Source organism: Larus michahellis, chromosome 17, assembly GCF_964199755.1.
Source record: "Larus michahellis chromosome 17, bLarMic1.1, whole genome shotgun sequence".
Classification (NCBI taxonomy): Eukaryota; Metazoa; Chordata; class Aves; order Charadriiformes; family Laridae; genus Larus; species Larus michahellis.
This window is the reverse complement of record NC_133912.1, coordinates 8,755,156-8,776,084: the sequence shown is the minus strand read 5'-3', so window position 1 is coordinate 8,776,084 and position 20,929 is coordinate 8,755,156. Positions and strand designations below refer to the sequence as shown.

The window sequence follows — 20,929 nt, the reverse complement described above, 5'->3', positions numbered from 1 at the left end:
CCCCTTCCCCGGGGCAGACCCGCCCTTTCTTCAGGCCCCGCCCTTTTCCCGGCCCCGCCCCTTCCCCAGGCCCCGCCCCCTCGCGGCCACGTGCGCGAGCCCGGTCCGCCCCCCCCCCCCCCCCGCCCCGGGGCGCGTCGAACACTCCGGTGCGTTTCCAATAAAGTTTTTTGTTTTCAAAAAGTCGACATAGTAAAAAAAAAAAAAGACACCGCGTCCCGGGGCGGGGCTCCAGCGGCTCCGGGGTCCCTCCCGCCGGCGGCTCCGGGGTGTGCTGCGCCCCCCACCCCCCCTCAGTTCATGAACTGGGTGTAGCCCTCGGCCCCGGTGACGATGACGTCCATCCAGATGCGCATGGCCTCGGCCGAGGGGGCCACCATGTAGTAGAGGCGGTCGTGGGTCTTGACGCAGAAGGTGAGCGCGGGGTTGGGGCTCTGGGAAAGGGGAGAGGAGGAGGAGGAAGAGGGGGGGGGGGGGGTGTCAGCGCGACGGCGTGAACCCCTCCACCCCCCGCCGGCGTCCTGCCCGCGGCACCCAGGTGTGGGGGACCATGGACCACCCCCGGCCGCCACCCGCCCGCACGGCGGAGGGTGATGGGGAAGAGGGTGATGCTGAGGGGTCCCGGCTCCCACCTTGGCCGCGCTGCGGAGGTGGTCGTAGTAAACTTCTTCGATGGCTTGGAAGTAGATGACGCCCTTCAGCTTCGTCTCGTGTTTATCTGCCCGAGGGAAGGAACCGGTGACGACCGTGGGGCTGCGGGCGAGGGGGCGGGGAGGGGGCAATGGCGCGGGGCAGCGCGGGGACTCACCCACGTAGTAGGAGAGCGTGCGCTTCATGCGGTCAAAGACGAACCAGCGCTTCTTCCAAGACTTGATCTTGCCGCCCATCTTGACCAGGTAGCCCTTGCACATCTTCTCCGTCAGGATGACGTGGTAGCAGGTGTCCACGCTGTGGCCCGAGGACTCGATGTGCAGCCGCAGGTCGAAGTCCTCCTTGCGGATGGGGAGGTACCGCGTCAGGGGACGAGCCTGGAAAAGCAACGCAGCCCTGCAAAGCCCGGCAGCGGCGGAGAGAGCCGCGTCTCCACACCGGCACCCCGGGACGCCGGCGGGGAGCTGGGTCTCGCCGTCCAGGCCGACACGGGGGACCCCGCACCTGTGAGAAGTGCTTCTCCCGCAGCTTGACCTCCTTCTCCACCATCTTCTGCCGCCGCGCGGTCTCATCCTGCAGCCGCCGTTCCAGCTGCTCCCGGCGCCGGCGCTCGTCCTCCAGCGCCTGCCGCCGCAGCTCCATCTCCCGCTCCTGCGGCACGCAGCGGCATCAGCCCCGGCGTGGGGGCAAGGGGGCTACGGGGGACCTGAGCCATGGCAGGGACCTGCTGCCCGGGCGACCCGCTCCCCGCTCACCCGGGACTCCATCAGCCGCGACTTCTCCGCGTGCGCCTCCTTCAGCATCTTCTCCATCTCCTCGATCTTCCCTGCCTCCACCCCACTGGCACTGCAAGACAGCCGCGGGAGCTGCCATCCCAGCCGGAAGGGCCTCGGGCCAGCGGCATGGCCGCCAGAGCGGGCTGGCCCTCCGGCCGGGAGAGGTGGCCACGGGCTTACCTGGAGATGTTGTCGGGCGAGCAGGCAGAGTTGTTGCCGGTGGAGATGCTGGTCTCCATGCTGTCCGAGCTCTCCAGGCTGAGGGTGTCGTACGCGTGGTCCAGCTCCTCGGCGCGGGGCCCGAGGCCGGGGGGACGGTGGTGGTGCAGGATGGAGTGATGCACGAGCCCGGGGAAGGCAGTAGGGAAGGGGGGCTGCCCGTGCAGGGCTTCCCACTGGGACTGAGCCTCGGCGGCCGCCTTCTGCTTCAGCTCCGCCAGCCGCCGCTTCTGCTCCTCGATCACCTGCTGACCTGCGCCACGGGAAGAAGATGACGGCGATGGCTGAGCGCGCCGTGGTCAGAGCCGCAGGGCGGTGGGTGAGGGGACAGCGCGGGCGGAAGACGCCGCAGGCACTGCTGGAGCTGGGGCGGGATGGAGGGAGCTGCCATCACAACTCCCCGGTGAGCGCGGCAAGCAGCATCCCCCCAGGCAGGCGAGGGGGATGCGCGCCAGGCGGGCAGGAGCGGGCTGGGCAAAGCGTTAGCGGGTTAGGGATGCACAGGGCTGTCCCTAAGCGGACGCCGAGAGGCACCCGGGGTCCTGGGCTGGTCGTGCCCCTCCTACGCGTGGCAGAAGGTGCCAGCAAACAGCCATGCTGCCGCCTCTGGGGCTGCTCTAGGCCCTCCAAGCCGCCCCACGTCTCTACCTGGTAGATTGCCCGGCTGCGAGGGCTCTGCTGGGAGCGGCTGGGCTGGAGACACGCCGTCAGGCGGAGGGGTCGGGAGGGAGAGAGGGTGGAAGCGAGAGACCGTGAGAGAGGCACCGTGTCCCGCCGGAGCACCGCCGCCGCCCTCGGCCGGGCGCCCTTCTCCATCGCCCACGTCTCCCCAGAGTCCCACCACCTGCAGAGCCCGGCCGCGGAGCCGGCGCTTACCCTTCTGCTGCAGGGCCAGCTGGCGCTTGGTCTCGATGTCCTGCAGCGTGGCCGCCAGGTTGCGGGGGAGGCTGCCCGCCGGGCTGGGGGGGCCCTGGGCAGGACGGCAGGCGGTCAGCTGCGGGGACGGGGGCTGGCACCGGGCACACAGGAGCCGTGGCCAAGGTGCCCGGGGACACGCGACGCCCAAGCTCCCCCCGGCAGTACCTTGGGCGAGGGGCTGCGCCCCAGCACGGAGAGGTTGTGCTGCGAGGACGAGGGTGTCCCACTCTTCATCCGAGGGGTGAGGGCACCAGCGTCACCCTCCGTTTTGGCACGATAGACCTGGGCACAGAGACAGGGGGGTGAGAGGGGCCCGGGGGAGCTGCGAAAGCCCCCCTGGACGGATGGCTCCCCCGTCGGCGGGGCCGAGCATCCCCTCCCAGACCCTGCCCCGCTGTCGGTGCCATCTTGGCAGGGGTGCAGGGAGAGGAGGCAGCGGCTGCCTGCCCCAGGCGTGCTGCCTGCTGCAGGTCTCTGCCCCTGCGTCAGCCGGGTGCCCGGCAGGAATGTCCCCGTGCTGCCCCACAGCCTGAGCCCCAGCGGCACGGAGCCGGGATTACCTGGAGAGGCTTGTGAGAGGAGTGAGCTTTAGCTGGAAGCGGAGGAGGGGAAGAAGGAGGAGAGAGAGAGGAGGAGGAGGTCTCAAAGCCAGCCATGACCTCCTGGTACCACTTCTCTAAATCAAGAGCCGGGGGCCACACGGGGCCCCCCGGCAGCTGCTGCTCCATCTGGAGAGAGACGTCGCGTGAGAATGGAGGGAGGGTGAAACGCGGCGAGAGGGACAGACGCACACAGATAGAGAGCTTGGAGCATCGCTGCCTGCGCCCGCGCCGCTCCCCTAGAACCCCCCAGGGACCCCGGCAGCCCTGGGACCCCGTCGCTGCTCGCGGGGCCGGCGAGAGCCAATGGAAGCGCCGTGAGGGCACAGAGACCCCCTGCCCCACATCGTGGGGGTCCGGGCAGGCCGTGAAGCAGCGGCAGAGCAGCGAGGGGTGTGTGGGCGGGCAAGAGCATCATCCACAGCTCAGCCCCTCTCTGGCATCCCCATCCCTGCCCGGGAGAGCGCGGGGGCGGAGGGAAGGAAACGGGGCACAAACCTCTGCAGAGACGGAGGGAGAAGAGAGAGATGGAAGAGGAGGAGGAGGAGCAGCACAGCCTGAGGATGAAGGAGCCAGCGGGGTGCAGCTCAGCAGGGAAGCAGCAGGGGCGCGGGGGCCGCCCAGGATGCCCGAGAGCTGCTCAACGGTCACGTACTGGGCAGAGAGAGGCAGATTAAACCGGGAGAAGAGGCTCCAAGCAAGGGCAAGCAGGCAGAGGGCAACAAGCAGCCCCCAGAAGAGGGTGCCCGGTCCCCAGGAGGAAGGGCAGCTGGCGGTGCCCGCCGTCCCGGTGATGGGCACCGGCTTGGTCCCTGCCTGCTCTGCATCGTCCCTGCCTGGGACTGGTGGCCAGGACTGGGTCCAACAGGCAAAGGGCCACCCTCCCGCCCCCCTGGGCACCTGCTCGCCTCCCCAGCCCCACTGCTGCCACCCCAGAGGGCAAAGCCCGTCCGGAGCAGGCGAGAAGCGCTCCGGAGACCAGGCGGCTCCAGCCTCTGCTCCCTGCTCAGCTGCAGCCGGACGACTCCCCCAGCCCAAGAGAGAGGTGGGCTCCGAGCACCAGGCAGGCGGGGAGGCCGCTGCTGCATCCTCGCCGCCCGGGATGCGGCAGCAACCCACGGGAGCAAACCCGAGCATGCTCTGGAGCGGGTACCTCGTCGGCTGCGGGAGGTACAGCAAGCAAGAAAGAGCGCTGAGCAGCAGCAGGGGCAGCGGCAGAAGCTTTAGTGTCCGGGCTGGGGCCGTGCGCATTGCTGCAGAACCTGAAAACGTCAGACAGCCTCATGTACTCCTAGAAATCCACGGCGGAGGAGAAGGAGGAGAGTTAGACCCATGCGCTGGCACCACGGCGCTGCCCGCGGAGCGGGAGCAAGTCTCCCCGCGCGCCTGCCCAGCCCTTCCCTGCCTCGCTGCCTGCGCGTCCGCGGCACACGCCACCGTGCCGGGAGCCGGGTGCCTGAGCTGGGCTGGGCGTCCCGGCATCCCGCCCCACGCCTGCCTTCGGCGCAGCTTCACCGGGGACGGAGGGCTGCGGCTGCCCTGCCGAGGGCCCAGGCGCCGTCAGCCATTCCCATCACCCAGATCTCGGGGTCCCCCAGGGTCCCCGGCCACAAGCCCTCCCCAGTGTGACAGCTCAAGCTGCTCCGAGCCAGCTTAAAATCCACTTCCTTTCTGAACCAAACAGGCTAAAGCCGGGGATTGGCTCTTTTTTGGGGAAGCCAGGCTAGCAGGACCCTAACGGATGCCGTCAGGAGGTGCGCAGCCAGCAGGCGAGGGGAAGCGCAGGGACACCCGTGCCACACGGCGAGGCACAGGGCGGCAGCGGGAGCCGGGATGCCCGGCGGGCTCAGGAGAGCACCTGAAATCGGGCGCTGAGCGTTAGTGGGTGCAGCCGCCGGAGATCTAACTGAGAAATGCCGCGGCCATGCCATGTCGGCGTGTGCCGTGGGGATGCCCTGCTGCCCGAAGGCCAGGTTAGTCCGCGTAAGGGGTCTGGCAGCGGCTCGGCCAAGGGGGGGCAAGCGAGCAAGCACGTGCCGTTAGTCCCGTTACCTCTTGTGCCTTGGGGTAGGAGCGGGCGGCAGGAGAAGCTAAGGAGGCGGCTGCTGCTGGCAGGGGGCTCGGGGGCTTAGTTCCCTCCAACAGCTCATAAGGCTCTGAGATATGGAGGGTCTCCTGTCGGAGGGCAAACACCATGTAGGCAAGGCGGGCACCAGCAGCCCAGCGGCGGCAGCAGGAGGAGCGAGGGCAGTCTGCCATCCTGCCCCTCTCCCCAGCAGCGGGTCGGGCACCGCCGCGGGCCCCGAGGACATCGTGGCTCTGGCTCCCCGCTCAGAGCCGCGAGCAGGGCAATGGGGCCACCCCCTCCCACCTAAAAGCCTTTGGACGTGAATTGGAAGGACTCCCCCGTGCCGGCACCAAGACAGCCCCACGCTTGCGCTCGGGCAAGGACGGGACCGCAGGCAGTGCCTGTCCTGGTGCTCCGCAGCCGTGCCGAGCCCTTCCCTCGTGGGCGCTCGCAGCCCTCGCCGAGCCGCCGGCGAAAGCCTGGACTGCTCCAGGGCTCCCACAGCAGCCCAGCAGGGATGGTGCTGCTGCTCCCCAGCCCGGCCCCGTTGCCCTTCCCTCCCTCCCTGGCGACGGTCTCTGCAGCCCACGGAGGGGCTCTGAGCTCTCAGAAGGCGCTCGGAGCGCGGGAGCCGCTGCAGGGCAGAGCCTGTCGTGCACCAGGCTCGTCCCCGCTGGCAACAGCGGCTCGGGGTGGCAGCAGAGCAGCCCTAGGGACCACCCTCCCCTCTGCCCACTGACCTCTCTGAGAGCCGAGGACATTTTGGGGAAGCTCCGGCCGCCTGTGACCAGCTGGTAGTGCCGCTCCAGAGACATGAGCTTCTCCTTCTCCTGAGCGCGGGGTGAGAGCAGAGGCAGAGGATGGTTATGGCGCCCTGTGAGTCCCCCCCAGTCTCAGCACCTCAGCAAGAGCCGGTGTGACCCTGTCCCCAGGGTCGGGGAGCGCACGTTGACCCCCCGACCGCCGCGTTACCTTCTGCAGGAGCTGCAGGACGCCGTTCCTCTCCCTGCCCAGGCGCTCGGCCTCCTGCGCGCTCTGCAGCCGGACCTGGGCAGCCTGGGCGTCCAGCGCGGCCACCCGCTCCTGGGGAGGGGGCAGCAGGGGTGAGCGCCCGCCCGCGAGCCGCGGGGCTCAGCCAGGGGTGCCGCCCGGCCGCGCCGGACCCGCTGCCCCCCTCCAGCCCTACCTTCCTGCGGGCGATGCTGCGGTGGCACTCGGCCCGGCTCTGCAGGAGCTGCTGGCCCCGCGCCTCCCGCTCCTCCTCGAGGCGGCTCTCCCGCTCCAGCTGCTGGAACTCCAGGTCCTCGAACAGCTTGGCCTCCATCTCCAGCGCCTCCGCCTCCTTCGGACACAGAAGGGCACAGGGGGTCACTCCCTCTGGCCGGGCGCCTCCGCGTCCTGCAGGGGGGTCTCCTGCAGCGAAGCCTCTTGCCGTGCCCCCACGTCCTGCAGGTGCTGGCTGGGAACGGGAACCGTGGCAAAGCCTGTCCCCGGTGCCCTGTGACGGCAGCTTTCCCTCTGCTCGGCACCAGCAGCGGCACCGCCAACTCTGCCCGGCTGGAGAAGGCGATGGAAGCACCGGGCACCGGCCAGTCAGAGCCGGCACCCCCGTGAGACAAGGAGTTTGCTGCAGCCAGGGGCTTCACCAGCCCTCAGAGACGAGTTGCGCCCATCGAACCGCATCTGGGTGGCGAAACGCCATGCGCTGGCATAACCACCGCCACGCGGCCCCGCGTCACCGAGCTGGCGGGCGGCAGAGCCCCCGCGGACGAGCACTGCGCTGGATAAACGCCTGCGTGTCCTCCCAGCCTTCAAGCACCAGCAGCCCCCGGCCGGACTCAGCTCAGGGTCTGACGGGGCTGCCCCGGCAGAACCGCGCCGTGCTCCCCGTGGGGACACGTTACACCCTGCTCCGGGCGCAGGGCGGCTGTCACTCCGAGGCACAGCGTGGCACCACCAGCGTGGCGGCTACCGAGGGCTCCCGTGCACCGGGACCGCCCCGTCGCACGCCGGGACCCGCGCCCAGCGCGGGGGTCCCCGACCCGAGCAGGCTGCGGCTCGGCGGGGTGATCCGCACAGCGAGGCAGGGCAGGCGCCGGCCACGGGCCGGGGAAGGTCGGCCACTACCGGAAAATACCAGATGCTGGGGAAAAAATGCTGCAGACCGGCGGTAATGTAAACCGACGGCGCGGTGTAAACAAACACTAGCGGGAAATAGCTGGGACCAGCCCCAGGAGGAGCCGGCGGTCCCCCGGGCTCCCCAGCCTGCCCTCCTCTGCGGGGCAGGGTGCGTGCCCCGTCCGGGCGAGCGGCAAGCTTACCAGGACGGCGGTGCCCGGCGCCAGCCACCTCCAGCCCGGGTGCGACGCTCCCAGTGCGGCCCCGGCTGGCGGGGAAGAGCTGGCCTAAGCTGGAGCGGAGGGAGGTGGGCCATGGTCCGGGGGGGGTGGGGGGAGACACTGACCCTTCGCATCTGCTCCCGCAACTGCTCCCGCAGTGACTCGGGGCACTTATCAAGGTGGCTCTTCGACTCATGGTAAAGCGCCCGGAGTTGCTCTAGCTCCTTCCTCTCAGCATCAACCTTTGCCCTTTCCTGAATCGGGGGAGAATGAGACAAAACAAAAAAAAAAAAAAAAAAAAAGAAAGGGAAAAAAAAGAAAAGGGAAAAAGAAACAGGAGAAAAAAAAAAAAAGAGAGAGAAAACACACTTCTCAAATCCACGCCATGCAGAAGCTGCAGAGTTAGAGAGGGGCTCGGCTGGAAAAAGAGGGGGCTGGCAGGGAGGAGCATCACTGGCTTTTACGGGGGTTCAAGAGAGCAACGGCCACGGGGAGCCGGGCTGGGCGGTGTTAGAGGGGTTACGGCCAGCCCTCGGCCTCAGCTGCGCGTTTCCACGCTGAAAACCCACTTACGGGTAGGAAAAGATTGATACTGACAGCACGGATAAAGTCATCCCCATCCTGCGAACGGCTGCACCACACGCACCTTCTGAACCACTGCTAACGAGCTTTGTTAATTGATGCTCACCATCCAGGATGCTGCCAATGAAGCACGGGGCAGGTCCCGCACGCGGGCTGGGGGACCACAGGCCACCCCCATCCACGGAAGGAGAGAATTGCCCGCGGGATGGCAGTGAAAAGGGGAGACTGAGGCACAGCGCTGCTGCCGGAGATGCTCGGGCTGCGCCGCGTTAGCAGCAGAGCAGACACTCGGTCCTGGCCCCAGCAGGAGCGGGAGGCGTCCCCAACCCTCCCCGCCAGCGCCATGGGGCAGCACGATGGAGCCCAGCAACGCGGGGCTGGCGTGGGGGGTCCCCTCTCGCAGCGCTGGCAGCGCCGTGCGGGGGCCGGGCGTTGGGAAACCCCGCTCCGCGCTGCGGCAGCGCCGAGACACAGGGATCCACGGAAAGGGAGGTGGGGGGGAGACGGGGCTGGCACGGATGGGCACTCCGGGACAGGGGCTGCAGGGTGCCCTGGGATGTCGGAGCGATGGCAGACTGCAGAGCGGGCATCGTTAGTGCAATTAGTGCAGGCTGGTTAGGAAAGCGGGCGGTTAGGCCAGAAGAGAGGCGGGGAGGGGGATTTCCCTGTGCTCCTCTCCTGGCTCTGCACGACATTGCCCCTGGCTAGAGAGGACCAAAACCAGAACAAAACCCCCAAAACGCCACGGGGGCATGGCTGACACGCGCAGATGGCAGCTCTGCCCAGCCACGGGCAACCGAACGGCCAGGGCACCTCCAGCCACGGGGCCAGCCAGACCCCAGGGATGCTGGCACTGCATCACGGCAGCACAGAGCCGCAGCGGGACCCGGGCGTCAGCTGCACGGGGCCACCAGCAGCGGGCAGCTGGGACCCGGCAACTCTCCCACCGCGGAGCAGCTCGCCCAGGGCCGTGCCACGCTGGCCACAAGGCTGCGGGATGGCCAGCAACCAGCAGCCAGCACCAGCGTGCCATGCACGCAGCGGCACGGGTGCCCTCGTCACGGCTGGCAGATCACAGCAGCAATTGCACCAAACACGACTCCAAGGAAGGGGGCCGGGACCCCCTCCTTAGCCACCGAGGCAAACGAAACACCCGCACCGATTTCCTGGCCACCTCCAGCAAGCTGAACGCTACGGCGGCGGCCGCCGTCACACGTGAAAACACCCAAATGGGCAGCAGAGCCCGGGGATGCCGCAAGATGCAGCCCCCCGGCATGGGATCCCCCACCCCGGGGTCGGCGCTGCCCGCTGAAGGCAGCAGCCGTCCGGGAAAGCCCCGCGCCACAGAGCCCCCTGCAAGACCCCTCCGGTGCGATGGACGGACAGACGGCGGCCGAAACGCAGCCCCAGCGCCAACCCTGCCCTCCTGCGGCAGGGCTGCGGGACCAGTGCCAGGCAGAGGGACGGACAGACAGACCCCCCCACGGCGCCAACCCAGACAGGATGCTCCTTGACACCTCCGCGCAGCGCAGTTCTCCGCAGGGGAACACCACAGCGCGGGGCACCGCGGCACCGTCTGCAAGCACCGGGGTGGGCACGGCACCAGTGGGGAGCCCTGCCCCGGGGCTCACCTTGTCCCGCTCCTTCCGGATGCTGGCATCCAGGCCGGCGAGCTTCTCCTGCAGCTGCTGCACCGCCTCCTGCTCCTGCCGCAGCCGCGCCGCCTCCGCCTCCCGCTCACCCTGCAGCAGCGCCCGCTCCATCTCCGCCTGCGCCGGCACGGCTGCGTCACCACGGCTGCCCTGGCCAGACCTGGCTCTCGCCCATGGGACGGGGCGATGGCAGCGAGCCGTGGGGGACCCGGCAGGACGCCCCGTCCCCTCACCTCTCGCGACGTCTCCTGCAGCTGCTGCTCCAGCTCCTTGAGGCGGCCCTTCAGCTGGTCCAGGCGGCCAAGCGCGCCGGCACGCTCCTCCTCCAGCCGCTGCGCCTCCTTGGCCCGGGGACCCGCCAGCTCCTCGTGCTGTGGAGAGGGCAGGTTGGCATGGCATGGCACAGCACGGCTTGACACGGCGCAACACAGCGCGGCCGTCCCCTCACCTCGTGGTGGGTGCTCTCGGTGCTGCTGCACTCCTCCTTCAGGTTCTCCTCGTCCGACTTCTCCAGGCTCTCCCTCTGCCGCAGCTCCTTGGCGGCACGGCCCAGAGCCACGGCAGCGCGGGGCACCCGCCGGCCAGCATCCACCTCGCCGGCCAGGAGCCGCTGCACGTCGCCCGCCTCGCTGCCGTCCGTCTTGCTGTACTCGGCACACAGGTTCAGGATGGTCTCCAGGCGCTGCCGCTCCTGCGGGGAAGAACGGTCAGCGTGGTGCCCGTCCCAGCACATGCCACCGGCAGAGCCCGCGGGACCCCGTGCCAACGGTGGGCGCCGGGATGCGGGCTCGTTCCTTACCCTGCCACATGCCACCACGGGCTGGGGACATTGCAAAGCCCGGCACAGCCCGCCCCGACCCCTCGCTAGAGCCAGGCACGCCATGAGCTGGAGGCGGACTAATTACAGGCGGCTGCCCAGCGCCGCCGCTATTTCCAGGCAGTGACTCAGGCCGCCCGCGCCGGGCGTTGAGTCAGGGCTGAGCAAACGGCCCCGGCACCGGCAGACGCACGGGGCAAACCCCACCCCGGCAGCTGCCGCCTCTATAAAAACTCCGTCCACCTAAATATAGACGCGGTGCCCACAACGCCACGGCACCGTCGCCAGCCGAGGTGGCCCCGGCGGGGCTGGATGAGACGTGGAGGGTTTTGCGAAGCCAGGGGCGCGGCGGTTCCAGCCGTGCCGACCCCGTGGGTGTCCCCGGGCTCTGTGAGCTGGGGGTTTGTGCTCCCGCAGAGCTGCCGTGCACCGAGGGCCGTTCCTGGCCGTAATCCCCCCGGATAAGCCAGCAGGCTGGCAGCTGCGGCAAATCCCTGAGAGGCGAGGGCGGCGGTTTAAAGCAGCAAAAGCCGAAAGGCATTTGCAAAGGGGGGGATCCCACCCTCGAACCCCCAGGACCCCGGGGCTCACCAGGCGCTCCATCTCCTGCTCCCGCACCCGCTCCTGCCGCTGCCGCCGGTGGTACTCCAGCAGCTCGTCCTCGTTGTCGCTGATCTCGGTGATGCTGTTCTTGCGCTCCCGCGGCCCCACCGGCGGCCGTGGGTCCCCCAGGGGCTTCCTGGGGGTGCGGGGGCTCTGCCGGGGCGAGGGCACGGCCGGGGAGCTCAGCCCGTACGCCGGGCTCAGGCAGGCGCCGAAGCTGGGGCGGCGTGGGGGGGTGTCCACCAGCAGCGGGGGTGAGGGGCTCCCGGCACCCCTCGGCTCCTCCGGACCCTTGCGCCTGGCGCGGGGGCTGCCAGGCACCTCCCTGCCCAGCCGGGGCTGCGGGGAGGGGGCGTCGGGGGCCGCCCGGGGGCTGGCAGCCCGTCGCGACATGGAGGGGCTCAAGGGGGGCAGCTCCCGCATGCTCTCCACGTTCCTGCGGGCCGCCCGCGGGCTCTCGGGGGGCTGCAGCCGGGGGTCCGGGACCGCCCTGCCAGCGGGCTGCCGACTGGGGGCCGGGGGGTCGCGGAAGGGGCTGGGGGGCCGCTCCTGCAGGGTCCCCCGCGGCCGCGGCATGGCCCTGGGGGTCAGCCGGGGGCTGCCTGCCCGGTGGTCCCCGGGCCTCTCGGGCGGCCAAGGCTCGCCGGGACCCCCACCAGGTGGGGGGGGTGGGCGCTGGGGGGGCGGCTGCACGGCGTGGTTGTAGCTGGAGGAGCGGAGCGGGACGAGGGGGGGCACAGCAGGCCCCTGCTCCTGGCTGCTGGGCGAGGGGCTGGTGTAGCCACCGCTGCTGGCCGGGGAGGAGAGCGGGGAGAAGGTGGGGGAGGCGTTCTCGTAGCTGGAGCCCCCCGAGGCGGCCCCGGGGCTGGGCGGGGGGGACAGGAGGCAGCGCCCACCCCCATTCACCACGGGGGTGAGGGGGGACCGGCCGCAGGTGGGCGTCTTCTTGCCGGCAGGGGACACCGGCTCCTCCAGCACCAGCGAGTCCATGATGTCCTGCAGGTCCTTCTCGATGGAGCTGACGAGGGAGCTGTGGCTGGGAGACCCCCGCTCGGCCGGCTGCCGGCCGCCGTTCACCAGGGCCTCGGGCTCTGCAGGGACACAGAGGAGCAGGCGTCAGCGCGGCGGGAGCCCCCCGCAGCCTCTGCCCAGGCTGGGGTCCCACGGAGCCACCCGGCATCGCCCCACGGCGCTGCCTGGCAGAGCCGACGCTGCGTCCCAGCCCCTCTTCCCCCACGCCAAGCTGCCCGCGCCCCACAGCCACTGTTTCCCGCGCCAGGGAGGAGGCCGGCATCCCGCCGGCCCCATCACCAGGGAGACAGAAACCCGATAACGCAGCCCAGCGGCCTGCTCCCGTCATCCCCGCGCTGCCGCCAGCAGCTCCTGGCCGCTCCCTCGGGAAGCAGCTGCCCGCGCCACCCGCCGGCACCCATCCCTTGTCCCGGCACCCCAGCAAGAGGGCAGAGATGCGACAGCCAAAAGCACAGACCCACGGCGCGTACGGACCCACCGCCATGTCGCCCGTGGCCTCGCTGTGCCCCCAGCCCGGGCCACCCCGTCCTCCCGGCACGGCACCGATGTGCCTGTCACTCAGGGGACGAGCTAATAGCGGCAGGCGCGGAGCCCGGCCAGGACGGCGTGCCACCCGGGCTGCGTCACCTGCTGGCACCCGGCGGCTCCCCCGCGGCGGCCGGCAGCGCCCAGAGGGACGTGCTGCAGCCCTGCCTGCGCCATGCCGCCCGGTGCGGCGGGGCAGCGGCCGTGGGATGCTCGGCAAGCGCGGGATGCTCCACGGCCACGGCACCTCCCCGCGTCCCTCCTCCCGTCCCCCAGCTGCCTTCCCGGCACACACGTGGCACCAGGCGGCTGCCAAGCTCCTCTCGCCGTGCCAGGGCGTGCCGGTCAGGGCAGGGAGAAGGGCTGCCAGCGCAGGGACCGCTGCTGGGGGTTTGGACATCCCCGGGAGCGGCGCCGGATCGCGGCACAGGCGCTCATCCCATCGGCAGGCAGACACAGCAAGATAAGCAGCTGGCGAGATGGAGGACTGCAGCCGCGGAAATGGCCTTCGCAGCCTCCGCACGGCCACCCCAGCACGTAAACACCCGCTCCAAGGCAGCCGGGGGGGCCCCGTGCATCCCGCATCCCCAGCGTGGACCGACGGGCGACAGCTCTGCCGTGGCCAGGCTGGGCAGAGGCGGGAGCCATGCCTTGCCGCCCTCGCCGTTACCCTCTTCCCAGGAGGTATTAATCATTAACAAACACCCGTGCAGCTGCCATGCCGAGTCAACGGCTGGCACATCTGCAGCCGAGCGCCAGCCCCACTCCTGACCGCAGCAGCCCGGGCTAGGAGAACATCACGCCGGCGCGGGACAAGGATCACCCCAGCATCCCCACCACCCCGCCTGGGACCAGGAGGGGTCACCTACTTGCTGGCAGCCCGTAGAGAGGCGCCGGGCTCCGTCCCCCTGCCGGGATCATGCTCTTCATCCACTTGGCCTCGGCGGGGTGGTTGAAGCGGAGGAAGGTGGCCTGGCCCAGGCAGATGGTGCAGCCTGGGGAGAGAGGGCAGCGGGCTCAGCCGGCGAGGCGGGGGGCCGGGTGCTGCCCGTCCCTGTGGGGCGTCCCCAGGAGGGGAGCGGGCTCCTGCCGTCAGCAGAGGCTTAGGGGGAGGCTGAAATCCAGGTCACTCCCCGCCGGCGCGGGCAGCGCGTGGCAGGCGCAGGCACAGCTGGGGTCCGCGCCGGGGGCCCGCTGCCGCCGGGGAGCTGGCTGCGCTCCAGGGCCTGCGCGGCCGCCAGCTGCGGACAAGACCGCTCCTGTCCCCGGCCGCAAAGTGCCTTTTCTTGGCCCAAAGCGGCAGCTCTCCCGGGGGAAGGCGGCCGGGGCAGGGGAGCGGGGCTGCACGGTGCCCGCTCCGGTGCCGCCCGCGGTGTCGGGGAGCGGCGTGCCGGCACCGGGGAGCGTCGGGCGGCCGGAGGCTCGGTGCCACAGGCACACCGCGCCTCGCAGCGCCTGCCAGGGCCCCGGGGAGCGGCTCGCCCCGCTCCGCTCCGCACCGCGCCGGCAGCCGCGGCCGAAAATCCCTCGCCGGAGGGGCCGTGTTTGTCGAGGCAGCCGGCAGCCCAGGCCCGCGGCGGGGGGAGCGAGGGGCCGGGCGGCTGAACCGCCATCGCCGCCGCGGGAGCCCGGCCTCCTCGCCCGGGGGGGGACGGAGCCGTGCTCCCCCCGGCAGGAGCGGCCGCAGCGCCCCGGCTCGGTGACCATCCCGGCGGCGACGCCAGCGCCCGGCCCGGCGACGGCTCCTCCGGCGGCTCCTCCGGCTCGGGGCATCACCGACCCCGGAGCCGGGCAGCGCCCCGGCCGAGCGGGGCACCCCCACCCCGCGGGCCGGTCTCGCAGCCCCGCGGCTCGTCCCGCCGCCGCCGGGCAGAGCCCGCCCCCGCCCTGCGGCCCCGCTGCCCACTCGCCCTGCGGCCGCCCGGGCCGGGGAGGGGGGGGCTCGGCTGCCCCCGCCCGCACCCCCCCGCGGCTCCCGCCCCGCGCCCCGGACGCCCCGGGGTCGGTTCCGCCGCCGTCGCGCCCCCTCCGCGGCGGCCACGTGGCTCCCATTGTCCCCCCGAGGGGACGCGGCGGCGGCGCCCACGCGGGGGGGTCCCCGCTCCCGGGAGAGGCCGGGGGGGCGCGGGGGGGGGGGGGGCGCAGCGCGGCCGCGCGGGGGGGACACAAAGGGGCTTTGGAAGCCGCGGAGGGACGGGGAGCGCCCCCCCCTCCTCCCGCCACGGACACGCGTGTCCCCCCCGCGCCGCCCCGCACTCACCGCCCCGCCGCCGCCGCGCCCGGCAGCGCCGCGCACCGCCCCCGGGGAGGGGCGGCGGGCGGGGACGGGGGGGACGGGCCTCGCCCTGCCCCGCCGCCCCCGCCCGGGGTCCGACCCGCCGCCCCGGCCCCGCGGGGACGGGGGAGGCCCTGGGGAGGGACCCCCGGGGCGGCCCTGGCGGGGGGCGCGCAGGGCCCGAGCCCCGCCACGGCGGATCCCCGGCAGCGATGCCCCGGCAGAGCAGGGTCGTGTTCCGCCTCCGTCCCCCCTCCCCAGCCCGGCCTCGGCGTCCCCGCCGCTATCTGGGAAATGGGCGCAACGGCGGGGACCAAACCCTGCCCGGCACCAGGTGGCCGGTGTCGGTCTCTGCCCCCCGTCTCACAGCCCCGGGCGCACGGCAGAGTCGGTGCCCAGAGGCTGCCCGCATCCAGCACGTCCCCACCCCGCGGCAAGACGACAGGAGCATCCCAGAAGGAGACGCAACTGCAGGACGGACGCACAAACACCCCAATACCCGATGGCACGACCCTGGAGGATCCCGGACCGTCCCTACCTTGGGTGAGGCGCGTGGGCCGCCGCAGCGGCACCCCATCGATGGCGCAAGCGTTGCCGCAGGGGTGCAGGGTGAGGGTCCCCTGCACGTTCTCGATGTAGCAGTGCTGGGGCGCCAGCCCGGGGCCCTGGAGGACGATGTCCCTCGCAGCCGTGCCGATAGTGGTCCTCCCTGCGGTAGAGAAGATGGCTCAGCATCCCGGGTCCAGCGTGACACGGGGACCCCCCAGCAGCCGGCACTCACCTTCCTCCAGGGGCAGGAGCGTGATGGCGGTGCTGAGCCGGCCGCTGCCCAGGCTCACCAAGTGCGGCTTCTCCGTCTGCACCTTCAGCCCCTTGCCCGTGTCGATCAGGTCCAGGGGGCTGTTCTGCAGGAGGGGAGGGATGCTTTTGGGTCCCGCGGCTGCAGCCCCGACCGGACCCCGGGCTGCTCCAGAACAGCAGTGCCGCAGGCAGGGAGCAGTGCCCGGGCACAGCCGCGCGCGGCAGGACAGTCCAGCGGTGGGATGCAGAAGCTGGGGCTCCATCCTGCCCGCCCCGGGGACAAGATCCCTGGGGCTTGGGCTGTGTCTAAGAGGATCTGAGCTGCCAGGCACTTATCTTGATTGGCTTTGCCACCGATCCCCTAATAGGATTGGGGCGAGCAGAGGCCAGAGGGCAGCACCGGCCGCCCGTGGCAGGGCTGGCGGCGGCGGAGAAGGCTCCCGGCCAGATCCCCATGCTCCCGCAGCCCCGCGCGCTCACCTGGATGATGGTCTGGACTCTGCGGGTCGGGCTGGCAGGGGCCCTGCCGGCTGCCTCCATGGCGCCCGCTCGGAGACGCCGGGTGCTCTCGGGCACGGGCTGCTGCTGGGAGAGATGGAGGAGGTCGGCACAGGCAACCGCGCTGGGCTCTGCCGTATTCCTCCGGCACATCCCTGCCGGCAGCATGAGCCTCGCGAGCCCTGCCCCGCCCCGGGCCGGGTTTGCCAGCAAAGGGATTCCCCTCCTCAGCTCCGGCCCTGCAGCATCGGCCCAAAGCCGGTGAGCATCCCCACGGCAAGGCACACACCCGGGGAAACCCGCGCCAAGCGTCAGGCCGGGATGCGGCGCCAGGAGCCGGCGTGCCGCCTCGGCTCTGGGGAGCTGGTGTAGGAAACACACGCCCCAAACGCCGAGAGCGACGGGCAGCCGGACCCCGATGGCCACTGGTGGCCAAGGACAGACGAGCACAGCACCCAGCTGTCCCCAGCATCACCTGCTGGCTCGTGCCCGGCCCGCGGCACACCCCGGCACACCCACGTGTGCCGTGAGTGCCCGTCCCTGGCAGCTGGGCACACACCTTTGCTCCTGCCCAGGCGGCAGCAGCACCTCGGGGTGCCTGAGCCCCGTGTCCGGCACGCGCCGGGCTGGCAGAGCTGCCACCCGCCGGCGCTGCCGCTCGCTGCCCTTCTCCAGGGGCAGGAGGCGGCTGGGGGAGGAACGATTTCCGTCACCCGGTGCTCACGCCACCGTCACAGCCGGGGATGCTCTGGGGTTACTAAATTTACCGTCCGCTGCCCCCCACGTCCCTCCCTTCCCTTCCGCCCGGGCCTGGCCAAACGCGGCTTAACCCTTCCCGGGCAGGCAGGGGCAGCGAACCGGGGAGCGCTCCCCCACCACCGCTAAGGACCCTGCTCCCAGGGCAGCAGGAGGAGCCCCCGGCCCCGCTCCTTGCCGCATCGCCCCACGGTCCCGCCAGCCCCGGCGTCCTGGGGGGTGAGGGCCCCCCTCCCCCCCAGCTCGGCCAGCGGCTGCGGGGGCGAGCGGGCGGCTATTACACACTGCGGAAAAAATGAAATACTGGAAAACACCAGGCGTGGGACGCAGGGCTGGGACGGAGCCCGGGCGGCTCCATGGGACGCCCGCCCCACGGCGAGGGCTCCGTGGGGCCCACAGCTGCCCCGCGGTGATGGGTCTATGGGGACGGCGGCTGCCCCGCGTGGGATGGGGGCCGCTGGGCTGGAGCAGGGGGACGCAGAGAGGCAGCCCCCCCGGAGCAGCTCCTGCCGAGGTGGGACCCCCCCGCTTTCCCTTACCTGCCACCCGGTGCTGGCCCAGGCGCCGAGCGGGACCCTCCGCGGCAGCGTGCCCATGTCCCCCGGGCGCAGGGCGGCAGCACCCGCAGACCCTGGAGCCTGGCTGAGACCCTGCGCCTCGCCCGCACCCAGGCCCCCCTCACATCTCCAGGAAGGAGGAAAAGCCAGGAGGGGCCGGGCTGCTGGATAGGAAGGGAGCGGGGCCAGGGTGGGACCCTGCGCTGGGTTAACCCCTTCCCGGTACGGCTGTGCCGGGGGAGCATCGCGGGGGACCCCCAGTCCTGCTGCCCGGGAGACGGGGACCCCCAGCCCTGCCGACTGGAGGATCTGTCCCCCTCCTGCTGCCCAAACCCCCTCCACCCTGCAAGCCCCCATGGGCTGGGGGGGGACCCCAGCGTCTGGCTGCTCCCCGACGCCCACGCTGCCGGCCCCCCGGCATCGCCCCCCACCCTGGCAGAGCCCCTCACCTGGCTCCTCACCGCCCGTCCCCGCGGTGCCCAGCCGGCCCTGCTGGAGGAATGTGGGGCGGGAGCGTGGCCGCCCCGGTCGGCGCCCCACCGCTGGGGCGGACAAGGCGGCCTTTCTTCTCCCGCCACTGCCTGCAGAACGCGCCGCTTGTTCCCGCCGTGGGAAGCGGCGAAGGCAGCAAATGCCAAGGGGTCGGGCTCGGTTACCGCCAAACAGCCCCCGGCCCCCGGTGCCCCCTGCGCTGGGCTGCCCGCTCGGCCCCGGCCTCCCGCAGGACAAAAGCCCCGTTCTTCTCCCGGCGCCGGCAGAGGCCTCACCTGGGAATACGCCCAGCCCCGCCGACGCCGGCCGGGCTGCACCGGGACACGCTGCCCTGCCGCCATCACAGTCCCGGGGAGCCCCTGCACCCCACTGCCCGGGCGTCCCGGGGGGTCTGCTGCTGCCCAACCCACTGCTGCCCACCGAGACCCAACCGGGGCATGGCACGACCTGCCTCACGCCCCATCAGCACGGCCGGGTGCCAGCAGCCGGTAGGCAGACCCTGCAGCCGCACGGCGTGCCACCGGCCAGGGCACAGCCAGGATGCAACCAGGGCACAGCCGGCCAGCCCACGCTGCCGAGGGGCTGCGCCGGTGCGGCGGAGCACACACAGCTGGGCACCGTCCCCGCCGTGCCCCCTCGGCGGTGCCAGCCATGCCCCGGGAGGGCACATGGCACCCCACGGCACGGCCTTTCCTCCCCGCCCGTGGGCAAGTGAGTCACGGGAGGGAGCCAGAGCAGCACCGCGCAGCATCGCAGCCTCCGTCCAACTTGGCCGCCTGCTCGCTCCCCATCTGCTAACGCGCTTAGGGCGCGCTCACCCCTTCCCACACCCTCCGCCCCGGTAAACAACTGGCCCTTCCGCCGGCAGCGGGGAAGGGGCAGCCCGTCTCCGGCACAAAGCCAGGGGGAGCAAAGAGCCCGCTCCCGGCCGCTGCCCCCAGGTCCAGGGCTGCCCCACGGCGAGCAGGGGAGACCCGGCCGGCTCTGTCCTACCCGGGCGGGGGGTGGCGGCGGGGGCTGCATCCCCGTTGCTGGGACGACGTGACGCTGCTGGCAATAACATCTCCGTAAATCAGCCGCCAGACAGCTCCGGCGGGAGCCGAGGAATCCCGGCCGCACCCGCTGATCTCAGAGCTCCCGGGAAGCGCTCCCGCACCGCCGCGGCACAGCTGCGCTCCGGCCGAGGCCCTGCCGGCATCACACCGGGGGATGCCCAGCACATGCTTGTGTCTGGGAGAGCACGCATCCCTGCTTTCCGGCACCCGACGCTCCCCGGGGGAGCCAGCTCCAAGGGCCGGTGACACCACGCGCGGTCCCAAAGCTCCAGCACTGAGCCCAGCATCAGCACGAGCCTCTGGCCACTGCAGCACAGACAGGGAAACCACTGCCACTGAGCTCCACAAGCCCTCGTGAGGTCGCAGCGATGGAAACTTAGTCCTCTAAGCCCTCTCGTAGCTAACGATGGCTTCCCACCTGCAGGGCAGGCACTCGGCCGGGAGCACCTGTGGCTCCTGCTAACGACGGCTGGGGGACAACGGCCCAGGATGGAATCGTAGTCGCCCAGGTTGGAAGGGACCTTTCAGATCATCAGGTCCAACCATCAACCCAACTCTGATCAAAACCCTCAGTAACAACACCTCTAAGCACTGTCTACCCATCTTCTAAAAACCTCCAGGGATGGTGCCTCAACCCCTTCCCTGGGCAGCCTGTTCCGGTGCTCGATAACCCTTTCAGTGTAAACGTTTTTCCTAATATCCATCCTAAACCTCCCCTGGATGGGTCTGGTGGGTCTCAGATCCGTCCCCGGCACAAACCCGCCACCCAGCCCAGCGCTGGCTGGGAGAGGGCCAGGGCTGAACCTCACCCCTCCGAAACGGGCATCGCTCTCCCTTCTGGTGTCTGCCCGTCGGTGACCACCGCCCCGTCGCGCAAACGAGTCCACCCTCGTCCACCAGCTCCGTCACCCTGCCCACCGCAGACCCGCGCACGGCAAACCCGCACGTACCAGAATTTGCCGAAAAATCCCCCGGGCAGCGCTGCCCGGTCTCCGAGCCGCCCGCCACGCTGGGCTGAGTCGCCTGTCCCGCTGCAGCCCCGTCCCGGTGCCCGGGGAGGGCCGGGGGCTCGCAGGGCAGGAGAGCGGGCGGCCCCTCGGCGCAGCAGCTGGAGACCTCCCGGGGCTGCCAAATTCCTGGGGATTTCTGGCAGCGGGCGAGGGGCCGCGCTCAGCCCGTCAGGCGGCCGGAATAAACACGGCCCCGGCGGGAGCGGGGTCCGGCCGGGCCAGCGCCGTTCCCAGGACCCCGGGGGCGTCGGGGCGGCCTCGGCCCGGCGCCGCCTCCCCGTGAGCCGCCGGGGGACCCGGGGGCGAGACGCCGCCCCGGCCTCCCACGGCGGGTGGCGGCTCTCCGGCCTCCCGCTCGCCACCGGGGCCGGCCGCGGCTCCGGGCCCGCCCACGCACCCCCGGGGAGCCGTGCGGGGCCGGGGGCGGCAGAGGGGCTTTCCTGCTCTCCCGCCGCCGCCCCTCCTCGGGACCCCCCCGGCAGGGACCCCCCGCCGCCGCCCCCGGCCCCCGCCGAGCCCCAGAGCCGCCCCGCCTGGGGGTCCCCGCGGGACGGGACCCCCCGCGCCGGGCAGCGGGTGCCCGGGGGTGCCCCCGCCCGGCGAGACGAGCTGTCCCGGCCCCTTCGCCGCCGCCGCTCACCTTCGCTCCGTCCCGGCTCCGCCGCTGCCGCAGCCCCGTCCCGGCTCCGCCGCTCCGCGCCGCC

General features: G+C 71.6%; 1 protein-coding gene across 23 annotated transcripts; it reads right to left on the bottom strand.

The window, feature by feature from the left end:
• Nucleotides 1-154: 154 nt before the first annotated feature.
• On the bottom strand, nt 155-20,917 carry PHLDB1 (pleckstrin homology like domain family B member 1). 23 transcript variants are annotated; one of them, XM_074560943.1, is made up of 26 exons: nt 20,866-20,917; nt 16,338-16,439; nt 15,838-15,961; nt 15,595-15,765; nt 13,651-13,776; nt 11,213-12,315; nt 10,253-10,495; nt 10,038-10,175; nt 9,784-9,921; nt 7,696-7,824; nt 6,418-6,573; nt 6,204-6,314; nt 5,972-6,061; nt 5,216-5,338; nt 4,317-4,454; nt 3,662-3,817; nt 3,125-3,292; nt 2,730-2,846; nt 2,523-2,640; nt 2,295-2,339; nt 1,608-1,899; nt 1,407-1,497; nt 1,156-1,302; nt 809-1,028; nt 633-718; nt 155-434 (listed from the first exon to the last, which is right to left on the bottom strand). In XM_074560943.1, the coding sequence occupies exons 2-26, from the start codon at nt 16,395-16,397 to the stop codon at nt 294-296; spliced, it is 4,431 nt and encodes a 1,476-aa protein (XP_074417044.1). In that variant the 5' UTR covers nt 16,398-16,439; nt 20,866-20,917; the 3' UTR covers nt 155-293. The 23 variants fall into 23 exon arrangements, with proteins under 23 accessions (XP_074417044.1, XP_074417045.1, XP_074417046.1 ...); XM_074560944.1 differs by lacking the exon at nt 20,866-20,917 and adding an exon at nt 20,166-20,266; XM_074560945.1 differs by lacking the exon at nt 20,866-20,917 and adding an exon at nt 18,118-18,188.
• Between the last annotated feature and the right edge of the window lie 12 nt (nt 20,918-20,929).

What these genes read in the sequence shown, in the direction of transcription:
- PHLDB1 (XM_074560937.1), bottom strand. Translation starts at nt 17,707, where the DNA reads ATGGGCACGCTGCCGCGGAGGGTCCCGCTCGGCGCCTGGGCCAGCACC. An exon ending in TGCGGGAGCAGATGCGAAGG is followed by an intron (nt 6,574 to 7,695) that starts GTCAGTGTCTCC and finishes CTGTGTCCGAAG; the next exon opens with GAGGCGGAGGCGCTGGAGAT. An exon ending in CCTACCCCAAGGCACAAGAG is followed by an intron (nt 4,455 to 5,215) that starts GTAACGGGACTA and finishes GTGGATTTCTAG; the next exon opens with GAGTACATGAGGCTGTCTGA.